The sequence below is a fragment of the Orcinus orca genome, chromosome 17 (assembly GCF_937001465.1).
Source record: "Orcinus orca chromosome 17, mOrcOrc1.1, whole genome shotgun sequence".
Taxonomy (NCBI): domain Eukaryota; kingdom Metazoa; phylum Chordata; class Mammalia; order Artiodactyla; family Delphinidae; genus Orcinus; species Orcinus orca.
This window is the reverse complement of record NC_064575.1, coordinates 18,091,569-18,103,766: the sequence shown is the minus strand read 5'-3', so window position 1 is coordinate 18,103,766 and position 12,198 is coordinate 18,091,569. Positions and strand designations below refer to the sequence as shown.

General features: G+C 39.4%; 1 protein-coding gene across 3 annotated transcripts in view; it reads left to right on the top strand.

Moving 5' to 3' along the window:
* Nucleotides 1-8,043, top strand: part of JPH1 (junctophilin 1) — an 82,432-nt gene extending 74,389 nt beyond the window's left edge. The window contains exons 5-6 of one of the 3 annotated variants that reach the window (XM_049700366.1): nucleotides 3,209-3,305; nucleotides 5,976-8,043. In XM_049700366.1, coding sequence (XP_049556323.1) covers nucleotides 3,209-3,289 — 81 coding nt within the window. In that variant the 3' untranslated portion in view covers nucleotides 3,290-3,305; nucleotides 5,976-8,043. Of the gene's footprint in view, nucleotides 1-3,208; nucleotides 3,306-3,758; nucleotides 4,610-5,975 lie in introns of those variants that run through there. The other 2 variants (XM_049700365.1, XM_033407094.2) reach the window with 2 other exon arrangements.
* Nucleotides 8,044-12,198: the final 4,155 nt, after the last annotated feature.

The following is a 12,198-nucleotide window of genomic DNA, read 5'->3' as shown; positions in this document are numbered from 1 at the left end:
GTGGACTCAATTCTATGGGATGCCAGGATTTTTTGTAGGATTTTGTGGTGTGGCAGCTAGGCTAGGAGGCAGTGGAGGTATCGTTAGAACCTTATCATCAAATAGACTAGTGAGGAGTCTTCTCCTTAGGAATCTCAACTCCTGAAAACTACCTGCACTTTTCTCTTAGCAATTACACCGATCAGCCTCAGAGTTTGAGATTTACCCGACCTTTCTTCTGAAAACCTAAGGCATCCCTATCCCTGTTAGATCAGGTTTGAAACACACACACACACACACACATTCCATAAATACATATAATTAAACTTTGCTTTTTCCATGTTTTTGGAGAAGTTTGAGGTTTAACATAAACTATACTAACTCTTCAGAAAATTCTTCACAATTTTAAATGAGCGATAGTATCTTGAAGAAAAAAATTTTGAGTTACAACGTCTTTCCATATTTTGACTTCCTGCACTTTATTTTCTAACTGCCTGAAAGTTTCTTCCAAACAAGACTCGCACTTTGCCCTGCCACAGCTTCTTTTATTACACCTGTCCCAGTCCGTCTTGAAAATCAAGACTGATTTTTTTTTTCATTTTGCTATTTTAAGCTACAACTGGCCACCACAGTCATATTTATGAGACTTCACCTTAAAGCTTTCCACCCTGTACCCAGCCCAGGTATCTGAAGAGCACAGAGGTCACTGACGTCTTGGTATCTGCCTATTAAACATAGCATCCCAGAACTTATTTTTTACCTGGTTGCTGTTTGAGTCTTTTATTGCTGGTTTACCCTCATCTTCACTGAGTCATCTTTAAAAATAGCTTTATATAATGGAGCTATACTAGTAGGAGAAATATACATGTATTTGTATATTAGAATATATACGAGAAATACATGTTCAATAGTGTTAGGTATATAAATATATACACACACACAAGCCCAAAATACTAACCAATTCAAAAAGGTTAGAAATTCATAGAACCTTATAAGGATTTATGAAATGGGAGTTAAAGGTCCAGGCACACCTTAAGTCTTTGAAAGTAGCTTTACTGAAGGTACTCCATTATTCCGCTTTCCTAGCGTCCGTGTAAGTCACTGAACTCCACATTGTATTGCTCTGACCCTGTTACTTTTCCTCATCTTCTTTCATATCACTGTCTTTAGGAATTACGAAAAGAAATCCACTAACCCAAAAGAGTTGAGACGATCCCAAAATTCTTAACACATTCATGGCAAGATCTAACCAGTTTGTGTAGTAACAGCATTTCCTTAATCTCCATGCTGAGTAATGATGTTGAAAGATCATCTCAATTATTTTCTGAGTTATAAGAGTTTCCTACATTATTGATATGTTCTAAGTTAACCATGATTGAGGAGTTACATAGGTTGAGAACACAACTCTACTAAAAGAACCACTGGTCATTATCAAGATTTGATGTTTTTCTGATACTACAGTATCATAGGATGTAGATGAAAATGCCATTTTAAAGAAGTTGATGGGAAATTATTTTTAAACTAAGGCCTGTGGGTTTAATAGAGATAAAAAGAACATGTAGCTCTGAAGTGAACAGACTAAAGTTTAATCCCAGTTCTAATTAATTTGTTCAAACTGGCTTGAGTAACCTTGGGCAAGACATTTACCCTCTCGGAGCTTTGTAAAATGGAACTGATAGTCACCGTGAAGAATTAAGTGTTTGTTTTCCTCCCATTTACTTGGGGTTTAGGAACTAGGCTTTTTCTTCTTCCTAACAGTCCCTACATCAAGGGCACCCATTTTTATTCCTCCTCTCTCTCACCCTGATTTTATTAATCACCCTGTTCCTCATTTAATACAGTGAATATATCAGTTCAACCACCACCTCCACAGCACTTGGAAAAGTACCAAAAGATTGGTTTTCATTAAATATTGGTTGCCTGGATGAGTTGGGCAGCCCTTATGTGTGGGTATAGAGTGGTAAACAAGGCAGTGCCCCTGTGGAACTCAGTCTAGGGGGAAAGATGACAGTTAACAAGAAACGACAGTAAAGTGTGAAGCATTAGGGTAAAGAACAGGGTACCCTGACCTCTACCAAGGAGGCTGTGACCTCATCCAGAAAGGAGATGTCCTTGAAGGATATGAGACTCGAGCCCTAGGTCCTGCGAGATAAGCACTGGACCAGCGGCAGTTCCGGTCTCCCTTGCTCACTTACCCACCCCTCCCCGCAAAAAAAATCACATCAATACGACATATGAGGGCTCTGACCCAGTTTCACTGTAGTCTCATTGGATAGTCAAATATAGTAAACTGTTTCCTCATCTGTAGAATGAGAATAAAACTACCTACCCAACCTCTCTTATATGGCAAGTTTTAGAACACTTTTTAGAACACTTTTAATGCTACTTAAGAATTAGACACTTTTAATAGTAAATACCAAGATCGCATCTTTGTAATAAAGATGGCCAAGCACAGGCAGATCTAAAAAGATGGGTCATATAAGGTTTCTTTGTTTTTTTTAAAAAAAAAAAAAAGTAAATTTTGGGTACCTTGGGCTATGTGGTATTTATTTATAGCAGTATTTGGCAAAATAGGACTCTGATTTGTTAAAAAGTAACCTGATTTCTGAAACGTTGTGGCTTTAAGCAGAGGAATTAAAAATTAGACCTGCACGGTAACTTCTGAGAGGGCTCAATTTCCCGCTTGCAGCTTTCACCTTAAGGAAGGGATAGTATCCAAAAAGAAACCCAGGAAAAGCAAGAGTCAAAGAACCTCATTTTGAGTTTTTCCTGAACTTTTCCAGAGCAGCCTCATTGTCTGCAGATTTCACTCTCCCCTTCTAACTGCCTTTATGAGGAAATGATTCTTCTTTATCCGACGACTTACATACACCTTAACAAAAATGCGTATCTAATTCCCATCAGTTTTTAAACCCTTTATGGTGAGCTGTGTCTCACCCAGACTGTTGCCCAGTGTTTCGAGGTGAAGTCGATTACTTTTTAAGTCATTTTTTAGCTTTAATCAAGACTGGATTCATCTTTAAGTGAAAGTTGAGAGACGGCTCCATTTAAATACAGCTTAGCTATTTTTAGTTTATACCTTTTGGAACTGCTGTCATTCTTCATACCTTATTTACTGCAACTGTGTTGGGTCTTTTTAAATATTTTTCGTAATTGGTTTTGTGAGCTAACTTATCTACTGCCGTTAACATGGAAAAGTGACACTTGTTTTGTTCTATTTCGTCTCCAGGGCCCTAATTCAATCATGATTGTCCTCGTCATGCTGTTGAATATCGGGTTGGCCATTCTTTTTGTTCACTTTCTAACTTGATTGGAATTAGGAAAAGGTAAGAACAGCCTTCATTTCTCTATAAAATCACAATATATAACATTTTTTCCCCATATTCAAATTTTTTTTTTTTTAACAACTACGTATTGTCCTTCACTTTAATTGTGGCTGTGCCTGAATGCGATTCAACATAGTTACTCAATGATGTAACTGTTTTGACCCTTCAGTGAAGTCATGACAACTAGTGGTGTTAGCCCACAGTTCTCTGCGGTGGTGTCATCAGCCCTTTAAATGGCACACCGCAGTCAGACTCAGACACAGGGAAGGAGGCTTGGAATTAGGATGGGATCACCAGAGAGAGAGAGAGGAGAGAGCGATGAAACTGGGGAAATTCAGCCGGAGGACCCGTTCGGTCCCCCTGGGAATGCTTTGGGGTCCTCTGGGAGCTGAAGCAAGCAGCCATGTTGGAGAGCAAAACTTAATAATCATTCTTTTTTAAAATCTGCTGAAGCAGCCCCATCCGGCGAAGTTCCTGGCATTGGCTACTCCATCTGTCCTAGCAGAGTGTGACTAAACTGGAAATGTATGGAGCTGCATTTTTTTTTTTTTTTTTGATGGAAGTCAACAGCTGCCTTACTATTTTACCATCTGACGATTCTAGTAGGGAGCTGGGGAAACAAACGACTGCCCGAGGAATGCGGTCGGAGGATTGTGTTGCTGTGGCCGTGGTTCCAGCATTCACTCCTGTCTCATTAGAAGAAGTAGGTAGCCGCATCACTCACCAGTCTTATGCCATGACCTGCTGCTTTCTCATCTCCTGGAACGTCCCGGGAGAGAAGGTTTCGTTGGCTTGTGCACGATTATGTTCATTTCTGCTGTTTATTTAAATCCGATGTATAGTCATCTTCAACATGCGGTCCCGGCTGGCTGAAGCACATGTGTCGCATCTCAAGGAAAAGAAACAACAGAATGCTAGAGAAAATGTGTTTATTTTGATAGCAATACATCATTCTTCGTGTCGTTTAGTCTTCCTAAACCTGTAAAAGGCTATTTAAAAGTTAGCAATTTGAAAGGCATTACACCTACCTAAAAATAATTTAACTTTAAACATTTTTAACACTACTGAGATGAATTATTTACGCACTTAGGAGGTGCTATATTTTAAAAGGTGAAAGACAAGAGAATTCTAAGAAGTAGAGTCAAAATGTTGCATGGATTGCAGTAATCGGTGTTTAAAGGATTCAGTTTCATTGCTGACGTACTTTGCCAACCAAATAAAATCTTGTCAGTAGCTATATTAATTCCCATGAAAGTTAAGCAAGATGCTATTAATAACTGCTCTTTTTTTTTTTTTTCCCCAAACTTAAATTTTTGTTGAATACGTTCAGGTAGAGCATAAAGCTTTGTTAAAATCAGTGCTTCTCAATTTTACGCCTTTCATGTTTTTCAAAGTCCTTTTGTAATTGTATTTCACATTTTAAAGGCTTAGACAATTTTTAAGTATCTGTCTTTTGCAGTCCTTTGTTATTCTGACATAATCTGATTTTTTTGCTGTTTTATAATTTATTCTTTATTACTCAGAAGCATGCTTATTTAGAGAAACTACGTGGTCTTTATAAAAATACTTATTTAAAAAGAAAATCAGGGGAGGTAAGTTATCTGTCCAATCTTGGTAAGACGTTACTGAGGAGAGGGAGCTCTTCCTAAACATTTTCACGATCTGCATGGTTTAATCAGATTCTTTTTACCTTATCTGCTACTGTTCCGACGCAGAAGAGACAATTCCCATATTAGCACAGGTGTGGACTGAATGCTTTGTCACCTGCAGGGCGGTAACGCAGTGGTGTTTTTTGCAGAAGTACAATATGTTGAGAATCCTGGGTGTGACCAATATGGAAAAAAGAAGAAAGCAGAAAGAGAGCAAATGAAAATTACAACTTGTATATTTATTTATTTTTTACATTTTGCTTTGACTTTTAAATTTAGGAAGTATACGTTTTTCCCCAAGAAACGTTTCAGTTCCTGTGTCAGTCTCAATATTCTCACTGCTCCTTCCTCACCCCATCGCTCTTGATGCTGGGAAAGCTGATTTTTTTAAAAAATTAAATAAAATATTTAATCTTAAGTGTTTATTTCGAATGTGTAATGCTTTGGAAAATAATGGGTAACAGATAATAAAGGATACGTTTATAAAGTGAGCATGTTGGTTCCATTTATAAATGTATGTATGATTTATAAGCTTTTTTAAAAACAAAGCTCAAATTGTTGGTATTTTTCTAAAATGTGCACAGCTGTATTTTACATGAAAGGCTCTTTCTAATGGGTTGTTATACTGTACTCTACATTTTGGACAGCACATGAAGTCTGCCAATGTACTTAATAAAACATGACTTTGTTTATTTAAAGTTTCTTGCTGTGAAAAAGAACTCCCTACCTGCGAGTTCCGTTATTTATAATCCTTGAAACCAAAATGTATAATGTACAGTTTTCACAACTGTATCTGCTCTAATAAAAAAAAAAAGTTGGTTATTAATAAAGTTGCAGGTGTGTTTCCTTTATGAGTAAATTACTGTCTTGAGTTATGTGGAATTTTTGGCTGGTGATGGTGGTGAAAGAAAGATCTGCTGAGAAATTAATAATAGAAATGGGGGGGGGCGCAGTGCTCAAAGAACCCACCTGGCAGAAGGTCTTACGCTGCACCATTTTTTCTTCGTCTCTTTCATCTTAGGCCTTTGGAATCATTTTGCAAAGTAAGATTCATCGCTCTGCTTTACTGCCTTCGTTAATTGTGTTAGTGCCTTATCCCGGGTTTTGAGTCTGCTCCTGTTTTTAAGGAAAACTTAAAGATGAAGTAAGTCTCTCCTGCGTGGGCACTTTTCAGTTACAGTTTTCTGACCATTGTGGCCCAAAGAAATTACTATGTTGCTCTGGCCTCTGCTGCTTAAGTCCAAAGTGCAGCTGAATAAACTTGCTGCCACTAGAACCTGCAGCCTTTGAAGCCATCCTCGGTGCTGGCCTCGGCTGGCTCCACGCATCAGCAGGCAGCCTGTGAAGTACAATAAACGGACCTTCTCCAGAACAGCTTCCCACGGAGCTGCCACAGCGCTTTTGAATTCCCAAGTTAGCCACTCCTGTTGAGGGCTGAGGTATCGAAGACCCCCACGTAAGCAATGCCCAGTTATCGCCTCTAGGTGTTAACGGATTTATCAACTCACGTGATTCATCTCCTAGCAAATCCTAAGGGAACAGAACACAGGACAGACTACTTTGGAGCAGGCGGGAGAAGCACAGGATGCTAGAAAGATTATTGACTCCAGATTCGTGTCCAAACCACGGGTTTCGGTGGCTGGAGCCAAAGCCAGGGTGAAGACCGTGTGGTTGGGAGATCTGGAAAATATTCTGCGTGCCCTTTTCGTACAATAGCTATTCCAAGAGTCGTGGTGAGCAGCTCCCTGGGCTCAACCTGTGCACTCGCAGCCCCCCCCCAAGGCTTTGCAAAGCAGTGTAGGCTCTTCTCTCCAACTTCATAGGCAGCTGTGGACGTGGCGTATTCTGCCCGGACAGTGTAAGGATCCATCAGGCCATGTTCAGTGATCCCAGGTGTATCAATTATCTATGTCCAGCATGTCCTTCTTACCCCCAAAGTACCAGAAAGGACTTAGGATTCTGTCATAGCCTCTACAGGGGTCTGACATATGGGAGTAGGAGAAAATATCAGCGTATATAGAATGCAGTGAATATGGGTGAAGTTTTGGCTGTGGTCATGATTGATGGAGGAATTCTTCTCTAATCTGTGTCCCTGGTTTCCTCATCTGTAAAATGGGTAGAACCACAGCACTGACCTCATCGGAGGAGGAGATGAGCTCATTTACCTTAAGTGCTTAGTACAGTACCTGGCACATAGGAACTGCTTCGTACATGTTAGCCTTTACTAATTGGAAGAACTAGGGGAAATTTTAATTCCTGTGTCTCCAACACATTAAAAAATATATAGTAAGATCCCACTAAAGGCCTCTTTATAAAGGTTAATTATGCCATAGGTCATACGATGTTCTTTAGTGGTAGTCATTGAGTCTCTCTCACTGGGAAAATCGAAGGCCACACTTACAGAGCTCCGTCTCTACACTAAAATGTGATTTTTAATATAGTAGGATGCAAGACATTTGCTTTACACAAAGAACTTTCTCGTCTCATTAGAGTCTTACAAGGTCCCTGTGAACGATTTCCTGCAGGTAAATGACTTGCCCAAGGTCATGTAGCCAAAAAGTTACGAATTTTTGTATCAGAGTCCCAGATATGACTCTAAATGCTGTGCTTTTTCATTTCCTATATTGACTAGCATTATGCCAGACTGTCATACTGATCAGCCATGAAAAGGCAGAAAATACGATGAAATTCAAGGTAACAGTGTGGGTTGAATGAGCCCATTTCCGTAAGTTCCTGAATGCTACTCAGTTGATGTAACTATAACAGACTTTATCAAAAGTTCTGAATAAGGTACTTAAAATCCTAAATGTTAAGTATATTTAAGTTTCATAACTTTTAGTTAGGTATTTCAATAAGATGTTGATTTTTGAACCTTAAAAAATACTAAATATTATTAATAAACGTTTAGTTCTTAAGTGCTATCTTGCTTGGTATTTTGGAGTAAGAGGCATTTTACAAATGAACTTGGGATGGGTTGTGTTTGAACCTGATCTCCAGGATTAACCCAGAAACTGCACATAGAAGGCCTAAAAGATTTAGATGTATATCATGATGTTCTTTTGAATACTTTATCTTAGTGTTCCATAGAATTGCCTTGGTATTCTCTCGAATCCCAGTCTCATTTAGGTAAACTATTAGTAGAATTAACACAGAAAGTGAGGGCCAGAGATTTGGTCAGCTAGTGATTGATAAGGCTGTTTGCTTACTGTGGTGAAGAGTATTATCCATCTTTGAAAAGAATTTTGGAGAGAGGGTGTGGAGGCAGAGATAAAATCAGTGGAAGATGACTACAACGTTGAGGTACAAGTCTTTCCTTGTCTGCATCCTTGTCCCAAGCAAACTCATTCAGGAAATTATCAAGAACAATACTGAACATTCAGTGGAATTCATGACGATATTTGCTTCAGGGAAAGCAGTGGAAGAGGGCTTTAGTTTAAGACTATATGTATCACATTCCTGCCACTTACTGCACATATTTGAAAGAAAAGAATCTGATTAAGTATCACGTCCCTAATTCAGTAAAAGTGGAGGCAAAAGTGAGAAGCCACAAAGTCATCTAATCTTCTCATGTTCTAGGCATGTTTTAACAATCGCTCTGACCGCTAGAGCAAATACCTAGAAATCAGGTAGCTGTTTCTGAAGGTGATAAAGGCCAAGAAGATGCTCAAATGTAGCATCATTGTGGAGCTAAGGGGTGGTGGACCCCATCACCTAAGAACTAGACGTGGCATTTGAAAAGCAGTTTTAAATCGGATAATTGAGCCAAATAAAAGTTAGGAGAGGTTACCTACAAATCCATACAATATTCAAAAGGATAAACAAGTATCACTTAAGTCTGTCGTTACTCATCAATCCACTGAAACCAAGCAAGAATTTGGGAAATAATCTCAACACGAGAAAGCACTAAAGAATGAAACATATTTGTGCTTCAAATAAAAGTTTGGTGTTAACTACATCCAGCTGGTTTTGTCAGGATACAACAAGTAATGTGAGGAATTGTTAATTTTTTTTTAATTTCTCATCGTGCACTAAGAATATTTCCTTACTTTGCAATTTGGCTTTCTTTTATTAGAATTTTTGTGCATTGAATTACCTTTCCATTTTTTTCTAATAATCATGTCCATTTTTTCCTTCACAAAAGAGTATTACTAACCAGAATAGATCCTAGAAGACTATATGTTTAAGTTTTTATTGGTTTACTCTATAAATTTACCTGTATTTGTGTTGACTTCCAAAGACTACCTGAGTAAATTATAAAGGAAGTACTCGAAACCTATTTGCTGCCCTGCTTCAGGCCCTCAGGAGTTTTCACGCTACCTGTGTGTTCAGTACATTGCCCAATGCCCTGTGCCCCGGGAGTCCCCAGCTCTCCATCTCACCTAATCGTAGCCTGGCTCCTTATCAGGCTCCCCACACCAGGGGCAAGCTTAGACACACACAACGCACCAGTGCAGTTTGACAAACAGGTCAACTTAACTGAGGATGTTAATTCAAATAGAGAAGCACAAGAAGGCCTCAAAAGCAGGCACATCACTTTCTCAGATGCAGTTTTATGAAACCAGCGACACTTCGTTTTGAGTCATCCCCATATTCATAGGATATGCCAACACCAAACATCTCATGTCCATTTTGGGACCCTCTAAGGATAGTTTTGGTGTCTCTAAAATGGGAACAATAATATCTGCCTCATAGTGTTTTTGTAAGAATCAAAATAGGTAACTTCAGTCAGGAGAGGTTAGAAGAGGTTAGGAGGTTAGGAGAGGCACCTGGTAGACTCTCAACATATAGCAGGTACGATTACACTTAACACTTTCACCTTTCTTAGCAATGTTTACTTCTTCCTTCATTAATAAACTCCTAGGCCCAAGATGGACTCTTTTCTTGCCAAGGGTACCAGTTCAGCAAACCAAAACGTAGATAACTTTCTAGTCCCTGCTCCGCCTAACCAGAAACTCAATATATACAGTCAGCCAATCAACCCCCAAACACCAAGCCAACCTAGACCTTCTCACCCCAAAGTTGACTCTGCGGCTCCAGCCAATTAGATATGTTCAATTTCTCTTTTCCTTGTTCTTTATTCTTTATCCAATAAAAGCTTCCTACCTTCTGCCCCATTTTGCAATTCTCCAAAAGAAAACTATGCTTCATCAAGTGTAAAATAAAGTTTGTGTGTATCACCTAAATTATTTTCTTTATTGTTCATGATTACTCAATTCATGTTTGTTTACATTCACTGAAATGAAATTCTTTGGCTATTAAGTATCAGGTCCTGCCCAAAGGAATGTATCTGCATAGAGAATCAGTTGTACTTTAAATCATTTAAATGAGTTCCTTATGAAAAGCAAAGGGCAGACAGTTAAAAATCAAAGCTTATAATGATCATCAGAAGGTTTACTGGTGAGTATTGATGCGTTTCTCCTAAGAAGCTTAGGAATATTTAATAATACGGAACACTCGTTATATACACTAGGTACAACTATTCATTAGTGTCTGTTAATCACAGAAACTTTATAATAAAAGATACAGTTAAGGCGTACTAGAAACAAGCTTGACAAAGGCTTGCCGGAGTGATGACACTCTTAGCTGTAGGAGCCAGCTTCCTGATCCATGTAGAGCGTCAAGATTTTCACTGATACCCAGAAGTGTGTTAATGGGCCCTGCTATTATGTTTAATCTCTGTCGTTATGAACATAGGCAAGTGGCTGTGCCTTTAAATTAAAATATATTTAATCAGAAATAATAGCATGGCAAAAACAGCATCATGTCAGATCTCCCAGAGCTCAGTAGTTAGTGTAGCATCCATTAGTTTATAAGTTCTGTCATTAATATTTATAGAAAAAGAACGGAAAAGAGGGTAAGAAGGTATCTGCTCTAAGCCGGTGGATAGCCACGTCCAGATAGCTTATCTCAAACCCTGCATTAAGCTAAAGGTGGTTGCTTTTCTCCAAAGGGTAGCAGGAAACAGTTCTCCTTCTTGAAACACTGTATTCACTATTTTAAGGAAAACCTCACATTAGATGAAAGTCACCTTCTGGGACTTTAAATAGCTTTTATATCATTAAACACTTTTTTTCCCCTCTCACCAAATCTCATTCCATATTTACCACAGCAGGAAGGAGACTTGCAGTGGTTCTTAAACTTGAACGAGCATTAGAATCACCTGGATGTCAAACGCTGCTGAGTCCCACAGCAGTTTCTGATTGAGTAGGTCAGGGTTTCTGCATTTCTAACGTGTTCCCAAGTGATGCAGATGCTGCTGACCAGGGGACCATACTTTGAGAACCACTGCTGTATGGAATCAAGCACTACACATGTGTCAAGCACCGACTACAGCCAAGGCCCTTGGCTTGTGGCAAAGAGAAGACAGAAGAGTGAAAAAGAATACATGCGTACCTAATGTGTGTATAGCAATCATGTTATTTGATCCGTAAAACAACTCTGGGAACTACGAAGCGCTCTCCCCATTTTGCATACGAGAAAACCAAGGCCCAGAGGGGTGGAGAGAATTGTTTAACAAAACACAGCTGATAGAGAGCAGAGCCAAGACTCCCAGCCAGGTGCCTCTGGCTCCAAGTCCTGGATATCCCTTCCCCTACATCTCAGCGGCTCTCTCCTCTGGCCACCGAGAGATTAGAACACAGGGCGCAGGTGGAGAGCCCTTCTGGCTGCCATCAGGCAAGACAACATTGGAGGTTGAGTCATCAGGATTAGTTGGGATGAAACACTGACGTCTCAGGCATTTTCTGTTACATGAATGAGAGTCATTCTCAGATCCATGTAGTAGTTTATCTATAGATATATCTCTCAAACCAGATACGAAATTGGACCTCATTCTCTAAGATTTGCACACTCAGAAACTTCCGTTTTATCAGACAGTGCTCACATTTGCAAACCTACACATAACTCCCTCTGTCCATCTGTGTAGACTTTCTCCCCTCGTCTTAACAGAAGAATAAAACTACGCAGTTAAAGATGATGACAGTGTCTGCACTTACAGATTCCGTCATGTCCAGCCGACCTTCCTCAGAGACCACCAGGCTAGAAGAGGAAGCTGAGTTATCAGAGAGAAGACAGATATTGGCAGGAAGCGGGGGGTGGGGGGTGGGGTGGTTAGGAAAACATCCTGATCCTTATTTTTTGTCAGGAGATGTGTGTAGGACTTAAGAAATCAGTCCTACAATCAGCGTCAGACAAGCCCCCTATCTGCCTCTGAGTTTATTTTCAACATTAGGATTTTCCACAAA